The sequence below is a fragment of the Harpia harpyja genome, chromosome 6 (assembly GCF_026419915.1).
Source record: "Harpia harpyja isolate bHarHar1 chromosome 6, bHarHar1 primary haplotype, whole genome shotgun sequence".
NCBI lineage: Eukaryota > Metazoa > Chordata > Aves > Accipitriformes > Accipitridae > Harpia > Harpia harpyja.
The window spans coordinates 18,995,085-19,015,611 of record NC_068945.1 but is presented as its reverse complement, the minus strand read 5'-3'; the positions used below and the strand labels follow the sequence as shown (position 1 = coordinate 19,015,611).

The 20,527-nt window shown below is 40.5% G+C and overlaps 1 protein-coding gene and 1 long non-coding RNA gene across 8 annotated transcripts in view; both read right to left on the bottom strand.

The window, feature by feature from the left end:
- Positions 1-13,980, bottom strand: part of DNM1L (dynamin 1 like) — a 40,586-nt gene extending 26,606 nt beyond the window's left edge. For 6 of the 7 annotated variants that reach the window (XM_052789041.1, XM_052789044.1, XM_052789043.1 and 3 more), the window contains exons 1-2: positions 13,752-13,980; positions 2,501-2,648 (exon numbers count right to left, since the gene is read on the bottom strand). In XM_052789041.1, the coding sequence (XP_052645001.1) occupies positions 2,501-2,648; positions 13,752-13,853 (250 nt within the window). In that variant the 5' untranslated portion in view covers positions 13,854-13,980. The remainder of the gene's footprint in view (positions 1-2,500; positions 2,649-13,751) is intronic. The other variant, XM_052789048.1, reaches the window with a different exon arrangement.
- LOC128142736 (uncharacterized) lies at positions 12,071-13,513 on the bottom strand. Its single transcript, XR_008235493.1, has 2 exons — positions 13,271-13,513; positions 12,071-13,165 (listed from the first exon to the last, which is right to left on the bottom strand). It is a non-coding gene; the product is annotated as an uncharacterized LOC128142736 (long non-coding RNA).
- Positions 13,981-20,527: the final 6,547 nt, after the last annotated feature.

Here is a 20,527-nt window from a genome sequence, read left to right as displayed (position 1 = left end):
CTGAAATACCATGTTATGAAAACACAGCACTTCTTCATATTTAATGGAAAATTAATCTCTCTGCTGTTTTTTGATTACCTTGAATTATTGCAGTGACCACAGTACAAGGGTATCACATAGCTCATCAGTGACTTTGAGGAACAGGAGAGATGATCTTTAAAGTTGCATGTTAGAAAATCAGAAGTTAGTTCAAATGTCTGGCTGCAATTCTTTCTCAACAGTCTTTCCCAATGTGCTCCCAAGAATAAAATAAAAAAAAAAAATCCAAAAACAAAACCAAAAAACCCCCAAACCAACCAAAAACCCTAAACTGATATGAACTGATACTCTTTGGCAGCTCACATGCATCAGAAGATGTCAAAATTAAGCTGTTGCAGAGACACAATTTTTTCCTTCATAGTCATAAGGACAAGGCAATATGTAATACTAGTACATATCCAGACCAAGCATTAGGATGGATAAAGGTGACAAATCACAAAACAAACCACAAAACAAAGAGGCAGTTGCATAAAAGTATCTGTGAACACAGAGAGTTCATTACCAGCACACTCAGAAAGCAGCATGCCGAGACTGATATTCTCTTGTCCAATACTCAATTTATAAAGAAGAAACCCCTCATCTGGAGAAAATACTTTTCTGCAAGACTATGGATAGATTTGCCTCTGGGAAATCCCAAACACATATTCAACCCTACCTCAACATCCAACTCATAACAAACAAAAATATGACCTGTAATAGTATAGTGACTTATTACAATGTCAGACAGCATAGCCAGGATAAGAGGTTGCCATCTTTTTTCCTTCCAAGCTACTTGATCCCATCTTCTCAGATGTAACACCACAATCTGTACCTATGGTAAACAAGATCAGTGACAAAACCAGACCACAATTTGCCTGAATTTTGGAGGTAGAAGAGAGGCATTTCAAATGCAACTGGTAAGTCACAAAGGTTTGTCTGTTCTTACCAAACAAGCCCACATCTCTCTCAAAGGAACATCAAGAAGAGACTATAACATGTACATCTTACATATTGATTCCCCCCCCAAAGATCTAAATGGGCCTTATAAATATTAATTTAGCCCAACATCCTTATGCAATAATATCATTATTCCATTTTAAATTTAAAATCTGAATCCCCGGATCAAATGCAACCCACAACAGAAAGGCTCTGCCTTGACTCAGAATACTCTAATTACAAAACCATCTTTTATACCTGTAAAGTTGCAGAGCAAAACAAAATCATATTTTATCCCACAACTCAGAATCAAGGCATTCTGAAAAGTACCAGAAACTATACACTACACAATGCAAGTAACATAAAACCACACTTAAAGAGACCAAATGTGCCACTTCTAAGAGGTTGCCCAGAGACTCTCAGAGTTCTCCACCCTTGGATGTTTTCAAGACCCAACTGGATAAAGCCCCAAGCAACCTGGTCTTGTGTTCATAGTCAGCCCTTTTTTGAGGAGGAGGTTGGACTAGGGACTTCCCGAGATCATTTCCAACCTGAATTGTCCTACAACCTCTCACAATCCAGCACACCCTAGATTGCACACTAAAAGTTCTTAATTGTTATGAACCCAAATTGTGCTCTCTGCTTGCGGCAATAATGAAAATTGGAGCTTAAACCTTTCAAACTGCACAATATTAGTAACTGTTCTTCGGAAACCAAAGGCTACAAATATTACATGAAAACGAATACTGTGAAGAACTTTTTTGATACCTTGACTTACTATTGCTAATAAATTCCAAAAAGTCTGAACACAATGAGAATTAATAATTATAGCCCCAAGTTTATCACACCATCAAAAGCCTGTGTACTTTTTACTGTCTACATCAAAAAGCTAAGATTTATCTTATGATCAGAACGTGCCTATGCCCCTGCTGCTCTTTCATAAGATCAAGAGCACTAGTTAGTATAGAATGAGCGTTTAAACTCCTAAGGGACAACTGAAATTACTTTCTTGATCTGCTGAAGGATAATATAGTAACTAGACAGCTTCAGAACATTTAAAGTGTTGCTTTTGATGTGCTTGGAACCTCTCAGTGCAGCCCAGCAAGGCAGCATCTGTAAGCTACAGAATGTGCCCATTAAATTGTTTGCATCTACTACAAGTTTGTTTTAATTTCTCTGTCACATACTCATCCTCTCAAGGCAAAACCTTATTTATACAGCAAAAGAGGAGGGGAAGAAAAGCACACACAAGAAAATCATGTTTTCTATACATCATCATCATAAGTGAAATGCTTTCTTTGGCCTGCTTTTCTCAAAACAGGAAAACTTAAAACATTAAAGATATTTTGAATATCCAACAGATTTTGACTTCATGACATTTGCTAAATGGACAGAACAGATGTGATAACAGCTGTGTTTTCTTCCAAGTAAATTTTAAAAAGCACACACGAGTTTTAAGATTACAACTGATTTTTCAGTCAAATGAACACGAAAGATTAAAAGTCTCTTTCCTACAAGGCAAAACACACTCTTGGATCACACTTACCATTTTCATCTCCAGCTGTTTTCCGACCATCCTCTGGGGAAACATGCACCAGCTGCAGAATAAGGGGTCTCCGGGTGACAACTCCAGTACCTCGTGGGAGCAGATCCCTCCCCACAAGACTTTCCAACACAGAACTCTTTCCACTGCTCTGAAAATTGGAATACAGCTACATGATTTTCTTAAACATCAAAATGCTGTAATATTTTAGTTTTAGCTTGCTTTCATCACTCCTGCAAACAGTGCTCTATTCTGTCCTCTGCCATTCAGTGCCTGAAGGAGCATCTGATAGACTCAGAAAAATTAATATCCTATTTAACATTTTCCATCCCAAATATTAATCTCTCCAGAAACAGTTTTGGAAAAGAAAAAATTATTTTTCTTTATAATGCTCAGAAGCAAATTCTATGTCTTCTACATCTTGCAGTAACACTTCACTCTGTAGACTAAGGAATTTAACATTCTGTTAGTATTAACATGGCCAGCTCATGTTAATACTAACAGGAGCATTATACGAAAAGATATTAACTATGTACACTTGAGTACATTAAGCTATTATAAGCTTATATTCCTTTCAGTTTGGGGGGGGGGGGGGTGTATAATGTATTATACAAGCTTCATAAGTGCAGACATTGTTTTATACTCTAAATATATTAAAAACCCCATTGTTTTATACTCTCTCCCAATCTGTGTGTGCGTGTATATATATATTTATAAGTATTTACAACTGAATTGACTGCAAACATCTGTCTATTGTGAAATACTTAAAGGCTGTGGAATTACAAATTTGCTTTGAGACTCTACATTTAAAATGTTGTCCTGTTGCACCTCTGTATAAAATGCAGAATTGGGCGACATGGTCCAATAAGCAGCTGTGAACACATGGGTTTTAAGAGTGATTCAAGACTACTACCATGTTAAAACTAACAATAAACAACTGACCCAGATATGTCAATGTAATACTTTGAAAGTCTGACTGATAAGATTTTGGCTTTTTAATAGAACTGTATTAAACTCTTCCAGTTTTCTGCAGCTGGGAAGTCAACATGAGCATGCCATGAGAAAACCTACTCTGACAATCATTGCCATCAGCTAGGAAATGTTTCTATATTAATGCTGCTGCCAAACAATTATTAAAAAAAACCCCCACAACAACAACAAAAACACAACAAAACAAAAACCCCCAAAACCACCACCAGATGCTTCTGACAGCTACAATGTGCATTACTGCTATACAACCTCAATTCAGCTTACCAGTTCTGAAAGAACAGATTCAAGACTAAGTAAATCATAAAATGAGTAAATAACCTAGCATAACATGAAATAAAAGCAGTGTTGAATATAAATATTAAAAAACAAGTCCAAACCCCTAGAAAGCTTGAACAATTGACAACAAATTAAAGCTTTCTTTTCTTCTAACACTTTACTGTATAACTATGCTTTATGGCACAAAAAAAATGCTGTTTTATCAACAATGTCATTTGTCTCAATAGGTGAATAACAAACCAATGCAGATTTTGTAAATTTTTCAAAGTAAATCTAAGTAAAATTTGACAGCAGTGAGGTCAACTGTCTAGAAAAAGTAGGGAGAAGGACAGGGTCACATGAAACAGAAAGATAGCCTTATTAAGATTTTTTGCTTCAAAAGACTCCCATAGAAAGTAATGAATAATTTTCTTCTTCAACTGACCTTCTCCAATCAACTTTGGGCACCTTCCATTCAAGGAGCTTATGACAGGACATTGGGCACTGAAATCTTACCAAAGAGTAACTGAAGAACAATCTGGCCAAAGCACAAACTAGGTCTGGAAGCCTCCCCGAGAGAGCTCCCATTGTAACACACTTCTGAAGAATTACTGATATTACAGAATGTGAAAAAACGTAAATTTCAGAATGACAAACAACAAACCACTTCTTCACAAACTTCATAATTTAAAACAAGTAGAATGCCTGCTCAAAAAGATGAGACATGGTGAAGGTTCATCAGCTGCACTAGGGGGGGGAACAAAGCCACCAGGGTTTCATTTATTAAAAATCTCTTTAACATCTCTTGAGCAAGATTTCTTACACATGGGTAGAATGATCACTCAGTCTCTAAGGGCTGGAGGTCAGACTTAGGTGAAGTGGCTTCTCCTGAACATATAATCCAAGAAGAGGAGGGACAGTAATAAATAGCTGGTCCTTACCAAGAACCTCATCAAGACAGGAAATCAAAATCCATGGGACAAACTGCTGTATGCTACTGCTCATTGTTTGGTCTTTCCGAAAGAGTGGTATTGCAGGAAGTTGAGATGGGCACACACCAACCTACATATGGAACTAAAACACTATGCCTTACACCACTCCCACAGTCATCTTTGGATGTAGAACGAACGATCTGCATCCTTTGCAAATGTGAAGTCATACATTAGATGAGAGACTACAGTACTCCAAGCATCAGGAAATTTGTTTCAAATTGCATTACATTCCCTTATTAAAGCAATCTGTTCTTGAAACATAATACAGTATCTAATGACGCACTCCTTAATCTGGGCCCCATACATGTCTATTACCAAGAATTGTCTGGGAATGCGGTAAAGCAAGCAGTAAACACAAAGCTGATCTTTTTCTCCCAGTGGGGTGAAGTGAGAGATATGTGTCTGTTCCGAATACAAATTCAGTTCAGCCCGTCCTTCATATAACAGACATAGACAGAAACTAATACTGATGACCAAAGGTACCACAGAATTTTTAGGAGTAAGTCTGCAACAGCATCATGCTTGTTTTGTCACCTCATTGGAATGCTCATCACGATTTTAAGCATGGACTGAAACCCATAAACTCATTTAATGATGGGTCCAGAAAAGCATTAACAAATTCTAACCTTTTGTGGCAGATCAGTCAGGTTTTCCTCTGGACCCTAATACCTGATCCTAATTTGAAATATCTAAAAGCAGTGATATCTAGAGGAACTTTATATAGATGGCTCAGAAAAAAAAGGGCAGATACAGGAACATCTTACTGTCTGTTCCTTCTTTAACCGTTGTGTCAAACTTCCATTGCTGAATGTTGAGCACTCTGCTCTGTTAGCCATCAGCTTCACAGATAAGCACCTGAGTTTGACGGATGGTAAAACCATTTTTTCCAGAAGTACTAAGATGAGATGATGCACACAGGGACTTAAATATTTTGTTTCAATACACACTGACAGTATACATGATGTTAATCTTATCAGCTTTCTTACTTCCTCCTTACCAGTTATATTTTCATCATTGTCAACATCATCTTCAGGTTAATCTAAAACAATCAAGGATGAAGGGCAGAATAATAGGGAAATGATTGTGTACTTACTCTCACAAATTAAAAAGCTGAAATCTGTAAGAACTGTGATCCACTCCAAAAAGCCAGCATCTCTACTGTTTAACAGTCCTAATGATCTTGCTTCTGCCTCCCTATCCTTCATTTCTTCTTTACTTGTCCCTGCATATTTCAACTGTGTGCAGTTCTTAAGTATCAAAAGGCATTTGCTCCCATCCATTACACTAATTCTTATGAGAAAATCTGGTTTGCAACCTGCTGTATTACTAACCACATTTTTCAAGAATTCAAAGCAGCAGACAGCAGTGCATGAGTTTATAACTGTCCAGCTTCATTAACAGCAGGAGATGTTACTTTCAAAAACACTTCAGATTTGTTGACAAGCCAAATGGAAGAGAGTCTGTATTGAAAATTTTGAAGTAACACTATGCACAACCGTTCATATTCATCCCAAACATTTACTTCACTGGCTTTCTTATTCTTTTTCCAAGTCCTCATTAGCATCCCTAATTTTAGAAGACTTGCGCCCTATGCCCAACAGCATGCAAAGATGTCTTCTCCATATTCAAAAGAGAACCCTGACCCAATCCTCTTCCACTATTGACAGTTACCTTCCACTTTGAGCACCATCTATAGGTACAGAGGCCCAGTAGACCCTGCTGGTGAAGACCAAGGCAAAGATAGCACCAAGTGCCTCAGCCATGTCCATATTCACTGTCACTAAATCACCTGTCACGGTCAGCAGCAAGCCTGTATTTCCCTCGTTTCTCTTTTTTCTGCTTTAACTGCTGATGCAGTGCTGGAAGTTCTTCTTGTTGCATTTGATGTCCCTTACCAGTTTCAACTCTACTGGGATGTTGCCTTTCTTAATACCATCTCTGCATATGCAGGCAGTATTTTTATATCCTTGAGCAAGCTTGTCCTCACTTCTACCTCCTGCGTGAGTCTTCTGTACTGATGCTCAGTCTTGAGTTCCCTCCACGCTGCTCTCCTCACATGTCTACTCACTTTCCTGGGCATTTGTATGGACTACCGTTTTGTGCTCCAATGAGGTTGTCCTTAAAGGCATGCCAGGTCTCTTGAGCTTCACTGTCCTGTAACTCACTGGATACCACCAGTTAGCTCAGTAAATAAGCCAAAGTCTGCTCTTATTCTTATGAACTCCATGCAGCAAGAAGGCAATAAACACAAGACTCACCTGGAGTCTCACTGATGCACAAGAACCATGAGATTTTTTACAGTCATTTGCTCAGACTGTTGATTGTTGCATATTTCAAGTATTATTAAAATGATAATGGACTTGTATCGGCTGCAACAAATTTCAAGTCGTCTTACAAGAATCTGCTGCCTTCCTTCTGTCTACCTTCAGACTTCATAACCACTTTGTGGAGCCAATGTAAAAGAAATCATCTGTGGGAAAAACCTTTAAGGAAACATGTCCAATAAACTACTGGGGAACTTCCAACAAGAAAATTGGCTGAAAGGGGTGTAAACTTTCTTCATTGCTTTTGACAGGACAAACTGATAAATTTTTTATTACCTGATCAAATAGGAAAAAACTGCCAAGAGCTCCTGCAACACAATACAGATTTACTACAGGACAGCACAAGAAAATGAAGAGGCAGTGATATCGGTATTCCCTTATGACTTTTGTGGTGGCACAACAATAACAAACATTTGAGAGCGACAGTAAGGAACTACAAAGTAGGAGAGATTTCTCAGGGAGACATAATAATTCCTGAAGAATTCTCTTAAGAAAAGCAATGCATCTACTTTGACGCCCGAGGCAGAATGGTGGCAATTTTGCAGTTTCTGCCATACAAGAATTATAAAAGTCCTGCTGGCTATATCATGCTCTTAGCAATATATACATATATGGTTTACTAAATTTTAAATCTATTATTGGGAAATACAAGCTAATGCATTTTTGCTGGGATCTCATCCACAGGAATATTACCCAGGTAGGTGCTTTGAAAAGAAGTTCTCTGCAGTAGCTATCCTGGAAGAGTTCAGCATGTTATAACTAAAGAGCAGCAAGATTTTTTTTCTTTCCTTGTTTTGCAAACATGAATTATTCTGAAATAAAAGGTCAGCACACATGCAATTCCAGAGCAGTTTCACAAGGGAACTGCTTTGGTTAGAATAGGTATTGTGGCAAAATTTTCCTATGTGAACTAGAGGCAACCCAAGCTAGGCTGGTTCTAAACAGCCAGCAAATTTTAAAATGTACTTACTAATCAGAAGACAATTTTGAAGTTATAAGCAGGCCCAATGAATTATTTTAAGACATTCTTTGAAACAGAATTATACTTCTAGAAAGATGCAGAAGAGCTAACAGGCTGATCCCAACTTGAGAAAGCAGTGAAACCAGCATAATGCACTCACGGTTATTGCAAAATACATTTTATCTTTGAAAGATCTTGTCCGGATTACAAGACTGTTGTTCCTGCAGGCCATTCCCCATTCCCTTGAGCAGAGAGCTTTCCTGAATCAGTCAGGAAGAAACTGGAAGCCACAGGAACTCCTTCCACAACAGACAGTTTATGTACAAGTAGTAAGGAAGCCAGAATTTGCACAGCTCAGTCAAAATTTTTCAGGTATCCTGTACTTACACCATATCTAAATGTAGATACATGCCAACCAACAGCAAATAGATAAAAGATTTGCAGACATATTCTTTCTCAATACATCAATTCCCAAAGTCCTCCAATAATTCACTTAAAAAAATACCTCATGTAATTAGAATCAATGAGTACAGAATTTCTCTAAGTTAGATCACGGAACTGCAGTATCTGAAGATCCACATTTCAAAGCCATGTAAGACTGACCTTACATAGTATTGCTTGTACTACCATATTCATTATTTTTCAGTAAAATGAATCAAAACCAAAGCCAATTTGTATCTTCAAATTAAAAAAAGTTATCAAAAACAGAAATTTAAAAAAAAAAAAAAAATAAGAGAAAGCCAGTCAACCTTCTGGCTACAACACAAACAAATCTTTTCCAAAAACTACACAGCCATTTTCTCTCCAGATTCTGAAACACATTCGCCAGGGCTGTCTGCTGTAACACTCTTCCTCTTAATTTTCCTGAAAAGATGTTTCCTTTGCACTGTCCCCTGCAGACAAGATACAAGAACCATCCATTCTAACTAAAATACAAGCTTTCCAAGAAAAACAATTGCCAATCACAAGATGAACAGGACCCTGGCAGCAAGAATACAAAACTAGTGAGGGGAATAAAAAAAACCACAAACAAAAAACAACTTCACTGACATCCTTATACAACTGTGCATTCTCTCCACTCTTCCAAAATAACTGGGCACTTGCAAACAATAAAATCAGTATTTTCATTTAAAAGATGCTTAATATTGCTTTTGTATTAAAAATCTATAGAGATTAAAGGCAGGATCACAGTTATTAGACCTATAATTTTGTTTTAATTCATATAAAGTCTGCACATAGACATAGTGAAAATGCGATCCTTCCAGTCATAGAAGCCTTCAGGACCTAAAAAGTATAGCTGTTCAGAAACTGAGAGGGCACATCAGAGAAAAGAAACAGTACAACAGCAAATGTTTGCACTATATAACTTTAGCAGCAAATTTATATTATGTCTGGTAAATGTAATCAGCTAATTAACGTCAGCCTCACTTCGGTGCTTGTCTGAAACAGACACCAGAAGAGTCAGGGCATGATCTGACAGGAGGAAAGGATGGCAAAAAGGAAAACAGTTGCACCCAAAACCAGATACAGTGAATGTCAGATATCAAAGCAAACAAAAAAACAAACCAGGAAGTAAGTTTGCAAAACATTTGGGAGAAAAACCAAGCTCTCCCCAGTCAGCACAGCCAGCACTGAAGCTATGCTCTAGTTACATCCCCTTTTACAAGTGTAGATACAAATGCCTTTTTGCACCTGCTTGAAAACCCAGGAAAGATCCCTGGACCAAATAAAAAAACCCAAGAGCGGAGGGAGGAAGACATTCCTGAGTTAAGCTTGGCGTGGAGTTTTCCTAATTGCTTGGTATAAGCTGGAGCTTCCTTCACCCAAAACTGGCTTTTTGCCAACGCAACGCAGGATACATTGAATAAAATGAATAAGCTGAAGTGGCTTAAATTTCTGTTCCCCTGACCTTCCCTGACAGGGAAAGGTCACAGAAGCTCTGTAGAGCATCTGAAGTTTAAGACCACAATGCTAGTCTCTCTCAAACCAGATGCTTTGATAGAGCATCCACTGGATTCCTCTCCTCATCCCAGTAGCCAGGACCGTACATTAGCTTCCCATTGCTGTCAGCTTCTTAACAGGCAAATTACCATCCTAACTGTTTAGCCTAACAGAATATATAGTTATACATATTCAAATGCTCAGGCTATCTGTTATCTCAGATCAAGAAACCTTCCTCCTTCGCAGCAAAAATTGGCTTAAGTGTTGAAATATCAAACATGATACTTATTCCAAACAGCAAAAACAGAAATAAATGTATTGCTCATCTGTGAGCCAGTCACAGAGGCCAGCAAAACAGCTCTTTCAGATGGAAACATCCAACAGAACAGTCTATGTTAAATATTGTAAACTACACCTTCCCATTTAAAATCCCAAAATAGCATTAACAGAAGACCGAGCAAAAGTACTATATAAACATACACCTGAAAGGTCATTTAAAAATCTCATTGTGAATTTCATTAGTTGCTAGATCAATTTCACCATGATGTCTCTACTAGAATCAACACTACCAAGTGCAGATAAAGCCCACAACTTGTTTTTATAATGTCAGTATTGGAAGAACTTTGCTACAAAACTGACACTAAAGTTTGTATATAGCTAGGTCAATGACTTCTAAAAACCCAAAACAGATTCCAAGAATTAATGACCTGAAAAAAATAAAGGCAATTCATTTTTACACATCCCTTGGCAAAGATTTTGTTGTTTGGGTTTTTTTTAATTTATTCTAAAATTCATGCCCACTTCCGTAGTGTAGACATTTCATTTTTGTGATAGCATCTGTGTGCCCGTAACATACAAAAGGCCATAACTAACCAAATTTCTTTTCTTCCCCTTGCCTCCTTTTATTATAGTTTTAATGTGTTTGGTTGAGGCACTTCAATACCACCTTGTTATCCCTTACAAGTACGGATCACAAAGCATTTGTATAAAATACATCAGAAGGTTGGGTATTACAGTATTATTGAACAAATATTGTTTACTGACTATTCCCAGCCTGGACATTTTTTTGCACTTCAGTAATACATTTCTAAAAATGGAACCGAAATACTGAATTGGGGAAAAAAAAATAGAACACATATCTGGGAATGGCAAAAAAACCCTGAAATAGTTATGAAATGCTGGCAGTCTGAGGGTGTTCTCTGAGTTCTACCAGCAGGAGAGTCTTCAATTTTCTGAATAGACCCTGTACTAGGATACAGAAATAACTTACACAGTATTTATGTAGAGAATGAGAAGGAATTCTCGTATAACAGAGTCACAGGAACACTACTAGAAGTGCAAGAGGCCATCTAAATGTGTAAAATTTACTGAGAAATATTTTGTAATTAGTACCAAAATCCATCTAGAAAGAGGAAAAATTGAGACACTTCAGTTGCTCAGAACACAAGGATGGTAGGAAATGAATCCCAAAACAACAGAGGGGGCCAAAGGGGACATGGGAAACAGAGAACATTCAAAGCTAAATTAAGGATTATAAGCAGTTTCTAGTTCTACATGCTCCAGAAAAGAAAGAATTAACTTGATGCACAGAAGTAGAAATAAATGAGAACTGAAGAAAGGCACAAGCACAAAACAATAAAAGGGTAGAGAAGAAATACAGAAGACAGATGAGAAAAATAAATAGCAAAAACTACTTTAAAAAGCATTTTTCTTCTCATTGCTGAATATGTAGAAAGGTCATTTAGGAAAAGCAACAGGCAAAGTGGAAGTAAAAAAAAAAAAAAAAAAGCATAAATCAATTAACAGAGAGTTACAGAAATCTTAACCGGTAGCATTTATTGCCTAGAAAGAAAAATGGAGGTGCAAATTTCAAAATAATTTGTGAATATTATTCAAAGAAGAAAAAGTAAAGACTGCATATGCCAGTAGGTTACAAACAAAACTGTGTGAAAAAACTTGAAGGCCACATAGCACTTAACCAAAAATATCTCAAGAAACAAGATTATTTCAAGGCACGTTTCAAAAAACCGTGGAAGCAAGCTACCAGCAGCAAAACTATCAGATCTAAGGCCATATTTGAGATGTCTCCAGAAATCTGGAGACAATAAACTAACTTCAAATGAATAAAATGATAAAATTTTATTTAAATTATTTTAAAACTAATTGCATAAAATAACCATCTACAGAATTACCATGTCAGTAAAGACAATTATTCCTTCCAACAACCGTGACTAAAAACAAAACAAAAAAAACAAGATACAGCTTGCTAGACATTTTGCTATATATTTTCCTTAAGTCTGTAAAGGACTCTGTTTTGCCATGCTAGGAAATATCACGCTAATTCAAGGGTTTTTATGAATATACTGAATACAGCACTGAATGGATATTAATACTGATGGACAGACTATTGAGTCAAATGCATGTCAATACTGTCTTAACTCTCAGTACCTACTGTACACACTTATGAAAAGTTAACTAGGACAAAGTTGTTTAAAAGGATGATAATTAAAAATGCCACTTCAATGCATTTCATAAAATGAAACTGAAAAAAATATTCATTTTACACAGAAAAATGCCACACCTCTGCCTTGCACTTTCTGTTGCAGAACTAAACTAAAACAAAACAGGGGGAAAAAAAAAATACCCAGCTTGCTTATATGATTTTTAATGTAAAGGAGATTAAATGTCTTCATAAAGCGATGGACTCCCGTCAGCTACAAAAGTGCCTAACATAGCTTACCAGTGCAAAATCTCTCCCACCCAATTCAAGTATTTTAGAACTATTTTATAAAATGGCTGATATAAAGTCAATTAATCTATCTGATTTATATTGGTAAAACAGAATGACAGCTGGTTGCCTCTCAGCCAGTTCGACACTGTAGTTGCCTTTGAGCAAACCTATTCCATGCTTCAGCAATGCGCAAGCTTTAAACATAGAGATCGTGTTTTAAGGCACATAATGAAATCCCGGACTGCAGAGTCCTTGGTATTACTGTCTCAGGTAGGCATGCTATTATCAAGTAACATCACACACTCAATACACACTGTTAATTTCACAGAAACAAAAACAGAGAGATCCATTAACTTCAAGTTTTAGTTGTGTTTAACGTTTCATTTTCAATACCCTTAAGACTGCTGCAGTTCTGGTCACACATGTCCTGCTGCCAAAAGTTGCGCTGAAGAACGGCGTCCCATTTGAACGGATCTGAAAGGGTCTGAGCTATATCTTCGAGCCCAGCGGCAACATTATCGGGCTGAGACGCACACGTTGCAACTGCTACAGCCGACAAAGGCTGGCTTCGCCCCTCACCTTCGCTCCCCATCATCCGCTAAGACAAAGAGGTCCAAACCGGCAGGAGAACTCGCAGCGAGGCAAAACGATCCACGCCTTCAAGACGCCGTTCCGCTACCACATCCCTTTTATTCACGGCGGTTGTCAGAGAGGGGAAGCCACCCGACCGGCGATGGCGGTCACGCTGAAGCACAGGGCCGGGCAGCGGGCCCACGGTGCCACCCACATCCCCGGTGTGGGGGGCCGACGTGGGGCCACGGGAGGAGCGGGGATGGGGGGGACGCGGGCGGCCGAGGGCGGCCGGGGCGGGCCCGCCCCGGCCGCCCTCGGCCGCCCGCGTCCCCCCGTGCCCTTGGCGGAGGCGACCGCGGGTCAGGCGGCACCGGCGGCGCGATGGACGCCTCGACTTTGCCCTCAGGGCGGTAATGGCCCGCGCCTCCCGCTCGCCCACCACCGGCCCGGCCCGGCCCGGCCCGGCCCGGCCCCGCCTCACGCTCACCTGCGTGCCCACCACCACGATCTGCGGCAGCTGGATGATGTCGGCCCCCACCGTGTTGAAGACATCCTGCAGCTTGTTAATCACGGGGATCAGCGCTTCCATAGCGGCGAGGGGAGGGCAAGGGCCGCGGAAGGCGTCGGCGATGAATGGGCGCGACGGGCAACGGCTCACCGTCAGCCGCCCCCTCCGCCTGCCGCCATTGGCGCCGGCCCCCGCGCACGGCGCGGCCCCCCAGCAGGCTGTGCGAGCCCGCCGGGCGCAGCGGCGCCGCCAGGCTTCATGGGAGTTGTAGTGCGGGGAGGGGGCGGGAGGGGAGGGGCGGGCCCGCCAGGAGGCGCGCGCGGGCGCCCTCTGCGGCGGCGGCGGCCGTTGGGGTCTGTCAGCCGGCCTGCCGGCCCGGGGGCAGCGGAGGTTCTGCTTGGCGAGCGCCCGGGGGCCGAAGGCGTCTGGCGATCGGGCACAGGCCGTTCCCAGGTTTTGTCCTCTCTTTTGGTGCGATAAAGCTGATCCCTCACCAGTAGCCGCGCAGCCCGTGTGGGGGAGGCAGGCCTCATCGCCGCCCCGGGGCGGCTGCCGGAGGCCGTTTTCAGCAAGCAGCGTGGGGTGGCCCCGTTTATTCGAGGCGCTATGTTCAAGAAAACCCTGGAAAAGCGGGGAAACAACCAAACGTGTGCCCCCGCTGCCCTCGCCGCTGCTTCGCCAGGTGTGGCGGCACTGCTGCCTGAATACAGCAAGGAGAGGTGCTGAATGGCAAATGGCTAGACCTTGTCGGCATCTGGTGTCACAAAGCCAACAGAGCGGGAAAATAAAACTGCTGGGGACAGGGAGGAAGCACTATGGGGGGTCTCTTCAGGGGCAGAAAAGAACCGGGGAAGATCTGGTCCTACTAACTGTGCAGCGAAAAGAGCGCTCTCCCATTCTCTCTCTTCACATATTGAGAGTTACAGTGGACACATTTAGAACAGCTATATTTATTCTCTTTGCTTTTTTGTGGATATTTTTGTTTTTACTGCGAGTCTGTCAGCTAATGTCTGCATCTGGAATTTTCTCAGATGCATACTAGTAGGTTTGGTTGGGGTGTCTGGCAGGGCTTGAGAAGTGGGAAACTGTGTGAGATCTAATACTCGGCTGCGTTACACAAAAAGAATGAAACCAGAGGATGACTTGTGATGCGAGATCACAACAAATAAGCTATTTGATCTTTAATTGTTTTTCCATTGAGTGCATTTCCTCAAAGATAAATTATGAATACACTAGCACTGAGTTGAATTCTGGCTTTGTCCTTTCTTGTAAGCCAACAGAGTAAAAATGCTTCCGAAAGTTTCAAGTTCTGGATGGCATTAGAATTTGTATTCTTATTCTATACAAATTAGTCTTTTCCGGTCTTCATGTCCTGAAACCCTCAAAGGTTGATGGAAAGAACATGCAAAGGAAATATGTTCTTATCTGTATATCTTTACAACAAAGTTTCTCATTCTTACCCAGGAAATTTCACACTGCTTATGAGAGGACTATTTTGTGATAAAAGCATAAAGATGGCTAAGCAAATTGAAACACTCAAAAATCAGTGTATTCAGCACAGAGAGACAGTTAACACGTGTAAAATTTTGTGAAGAAGGTCCTGAATGACCTGTTGATGAGGAATTCTTGTCATAGCCATGATTATCCAGCCATTTCACCCATCAGCTTTCAGCATGCCGCAGCCAACTGCTCTCAGAGATCATTAATACCAGGATGCCATTTGGCATCTGCCTCTCCAGCTTCCAGGACAATAGCAAACATGCCCCGCATTGTACACCTGACACAGCAAATACTCTTCCTAAAGGGTTTGCCATTCCCTGTCTAGCATGGAGCCTCCTTTACTTCCCTGAGTCCCTGTAAGGAAAAGTGTCCTGGTTTCAGCTGGGATAGAGTTAATTTTCTTTCTAGTAGCTGGTATAGTGTTATGTTTTGGATTCAGTATGAGAAGAATGTTGATAACACACTGATGTTTTTAGTTGTTTCTAAGTAGTGTTTGTACCAAGTCAAGTATTTTTCAGCTTCCCATGCCCAGCCAGCAAGAAGGCTGGAGGGGCACAAGAAGTTGGGAGGGGACACGGCCAGGACAGCTGACCCAAACTGGCCAAAGGGGTATTCCATACCAGGTGACCTCATGCCTAGTGTATAAACTGGGAGGATTTGGCCGGGGGGGGGCAAATCGCTGCTCAGGAACTAATGAGGCATCGGTCGGTGAGTGGTGAGCAGTTGCATTGTGCATCACTTGTTTCGTATATTCCAATTATTTTTTTATTATTATTGTAATTTTTTTTCTTCCTTTCTGTCCTATTAAACTGTCTTTATCTCAACCCACGAGTTTTACTTTTTTTCAGTTCTCTCCCCCATCCCACTGCAGGGGGGGGGGCATGAGCAGCTGCGTGGTCCTTGGTTGCCAGCTGGGGCTAAACCGCAACAAAAAGAGAGAAGAAGAAGAGAAAAGCATCCCAGTTGCACAGGAATAGAAGCTGCTGGCACGTAAAGTAGATAGATAACACCAGCTTATTTCTCTGTGTGAATCTCTTTTCTCCTGCCTCATCTTGCCATATGACCTCATGGACACCACTGTGAAATGGAGCAAGTGCAACCTGGTTTATATTTTAATTTAGACCAGAAGGGAGATATCTCAGAAAGAATGTAGAATTGCAAAAGGGTCAGAGAGGGACAACAGGAATGGTGAAAGATGTGGAACAGCTTCGATATCAAGACCAACTAAGTAAGCTAGGAGTCTTCACTGTACAAAAGAAATGGCGGGGGCTAAGGAGGATTAGAGGTCTGTGTAATCATTAGCAGCCTGGAGTGGGTGGAAGACCACCAGTTTTGTTTACTCTCCCTTCCAATAAAAGTATTTTGGGAGCATCTAATGAAACTAGGAGCCAGGTCAGAACAAAACAAAGACAGTAGCCCCTCGTGGGTGGGTTGGTGACCTGTTGAGCTCCTTGCCAAAGGATGTTGGAGACAGTAAAGGTTGAAATGGATTCAGATAATGTTTGGACAAGTTTAAGGAAGAGAAATGTATTGCATGTAAATAAACAGCTATGTAGGAATCAAATCTAGCTCTGGATGTTTCTGAGCTGACAATGGTTGGAGGCTGGGAGGGTATCATCCAGAGGTACTGTGTGTGCCTGCCCTTTAGTCTGTCCCAGTATGGCTATTCTTAGAATTTTATCAGTATAATATTTCAAGAAACACACAGAGAAACTATCCGTTGCTGAACTGAGTTGAGATAACCTAGCCTGCCCAGCAGAGATGTCGAAAGGCCTACCAAGGGCTGGATACCCAAATGGAGAAGCACAGCACAGATGGAGGAAGTGAATTAATGAAGGAAAGCAAGAAGAAAGCACTAAAGAAGAGATAAGACTAAGAAACATCAGAATGCAAAGTTTAACACATTGTACACTTCTGGCTAAAAAGTGAGAGCTGGAAATACCTCTGCTATGAGGTGTCACATCCTGTACCAACTTAGAAAATACAGCACTTACCTCAGCCCAGTTGAGGACTGTGCCAAAGCAATAAATGTTTCAGCAAGCAATGGGCATCTGTAGCTTTAACTCTAACTTTCCATGGCCGACTTACGTTGTACTGAGCAAGAAACTCAAAGATCTGATAAAAGGCAGTAGTAGTCAGATTGGTTATTTACTAAAAGTTAATTGACATGAGGAAACAGGAACTGCCACACTGAATCTGACCTGACATCTGTCTGCCTCAGAATCTCATCTCTAAGACCGTCCAGCATCAGCCCTCTGGGGAAAATATAAAAATGCAGTAATAAGATCTTCTGATTACAAAACTGTGTATTAAATGATTTTGATATTGCTGTAAGATCTGAAGTAGACAGTTCAGTATTTCTTCTGGTTTATGTTACTGGAAACTAGATTGCTTTATTTACCATGTAATAGTTTTCTTGTCCCATCACGCTAAATTCTTGGCTCCAATGACATCCTGTGACAGTAAATTTCATGATCTAATTATGCATAGTGCAAAAAATCAATTTGGTGTCAGTTTTAAATTTGTCATCTTCTAATTTCATTATAAGCCTCCTTGGTTTTATGTTTGAAGTCAGGAGAACAAGATTTCCAGTATTTCTTCTCCATGATATGAATTTTTTCGTAGTTTTGCACATCATCTGCTTCCATTTTTGCTCAGACAGCTGGAGTCTCTTTATACTGACATACTGACAGTAGTGGACAAGTCATTTGCCATTTAATTAATTTATGCCAGACAAGGAGACCACAAACTAGCACCTCAGTAAAGCCTATTTCCTTGCCATCATATTTGTCTAGAGAAAGAAATATTTGATTACCACACTGAAATGTATCAAATATGTAACACAGCATTTGCACTGCATACATAGTCATACTACTTTGTTCCGCACAAACACTATTAGCAAAATACTTCTGTAAATTATTCCTTGGTAACGTCACCTTTTGGAACCATGCAATACGGTGATTACATGGGTCTGGCGGAGCCTGATTTTTATGTGAAGCCAAACTGAATGGTGTTTTTGTATTCTCCAGAGCAACCTCATCACAGATGTAGCTATAACACTTTCTCATAGCACTTATACCAGACATCTGCACAGCGAACACCCTTAGAAGCTGGGATAAATAAATTCCTGAAATCCCTTGATGGAATGACCCTTTGTTTGGATGTTCCACACAGATTTCCCAACCTGACGGATTCTAAAACTTGCTCTTTTTTCCAGAAGAAACAGAAATAGAGGTTTCAAATCCATAGTCCAGGGATTCTGCTGAATTGGCAAAGTGAGCTCTCTTACACACTTCAGCTGGCTGTAACAAGGTCACAGTGCTGATGATAGGAATCCCTGAGTTACGTGTTACCTGTGCTGAGACCCAGTCTCTGACAAAACAAAATAATCCTGGGGCAGGGATGCAACTTTGCTGGACAGTATGGTGAACTAAACAACTGAGAGTTCCTTATATTGTCTCAGTCTACCCACAGGGAAGTTATTTATCTAAATTCATTGAATAGTTGGGATGTCACACACTTCTTGTAAAACATGCTTGCAGAACTGAAAGCAGGTTTGAAGTTAAGGGGCAGGGCGCAGAGGGCAATAGCCACAGGGCAAACAACAGTCAAAGTTCATCAATCGGTAACAAAGCTCGAGCACTCTGGTGTTTGTAAGACATCAGCATTTCTGACAAGGCCAATAGAGATAAAAGCTTTGGCTGGAGATGAAAATAATCGCTGTATCATTCTGAGCTGCTGTACAACAGTGCTCCCTCACCCCTGCGACTGGGGTGGTCAGACTTCTTGGAATAACAAACACAATAGTAACAGTTGCTTCATGAATGATTTTCACCACTCCAGTGGTTTGCAGTCCAATTTTAAGGTGAAGACTTTTTACTTTAAAGGACCAAGGTTTTGGGAATAAAGGCAAAATAACCTCCTGCCTGCTATCAGGAAAGTAACTTTTTATTGGAAAACAAAATGCACACTTAGTTAGCATTCAGCTGAGGCAATATAACTAGAAAGGAAAAGAAAAAACCTTACCCCAACCAAAACTTGCTGGTATTCAGGAGCAATTGAGCTTGTATCTTCTACTTCTGGATCTAGCATTTTAAATAAGGCTATCTCTGGTGGTCTTTTTAAGATAAAATAGTATGCCAAGAGGAGCATTTTTAATTTTTTGTTTTTATAATACATGTTTTCTTGTGCATGCTGCTTTTTATATTATGATTGGCACAATTTTAAGTTTAAATTGGAAATATAACAATCAAGCATATGTGATTTACATCACAGCCTGCATGTAAGACTAATGGATGCTTCAAGTGTATCTATCTTAAGCTTTTTAGTTCAGGTCAGGGCTGCAGTTCTGGAGCGGACACTTGATGTCTTACCTGTCATGCTTTGCACACTTAGTTGCTTTGCATCACAGAGTTGTCTTAGAGCACATGGGTGCGAGTCTTTTCATGTGAAACAGGACTGCAAGATGCACTTCAGACAGTGAAGAGCATTCAGTTAATAGGACCAGCTTAGTGCTAGTCTGAAATTGAATTCCAAAATACAACATAGGTAAGGTAGGTCTTTTGTAAATGCTGTGTCCCAAAGCCTTGAGCTAAAAGATTTGGATTCCCATTTGGGAGCCAATAAACACGCGAGTAAGGCAGAACAGGCAAAGCAGGTAGTTCTACATAGCTAGGCAATAGATCTAAACAGAATTACAGCTGAAGTCTTATCTTCTTCCATTGCGGGGTCATTCATTTAATTTCACACTCTGGGAAGGCTCCTCTATTCAGTAGCAATCAGAGTGCAGAACCCATTTCCCTGAAGCGGGGACCCTTACCTAGAGTTTGGAAAAATGAGTTGGGCATACTGTGTTAAAACGTGTTCAAAAGAGAGCACAAACATCCAGCCTGACTTCAGAACACAAGCTTACAAAGTCAGAGATACAAGTTTGTGGTCCAGTGGACTCAAGAGTTTATTTCCATGTTTCCCAGAGAAGAGTGCTGCGACTGCGTGGCTCACAGCCAGGAGTCAGAAGGGGTGGAAGAGAACATGAGGCTACGAGAGGCCAAAGAAAGAGAGGGTAATCCTAGCTGGATTCTGCTCCCAAGACAATTTCTGTTTCTTGAGCCATGGGCTATTTTAATATTACAAATGCATAAACCAAATCTAGAAACCTCTGGAATCTTCAGGTTAAGTAGGGTGGTATTCAGTAAAACTATTGTGAAGAAGTTTTGGCATCTAGAAATCCATCTGCAGCCCACTAAGTCTCACCC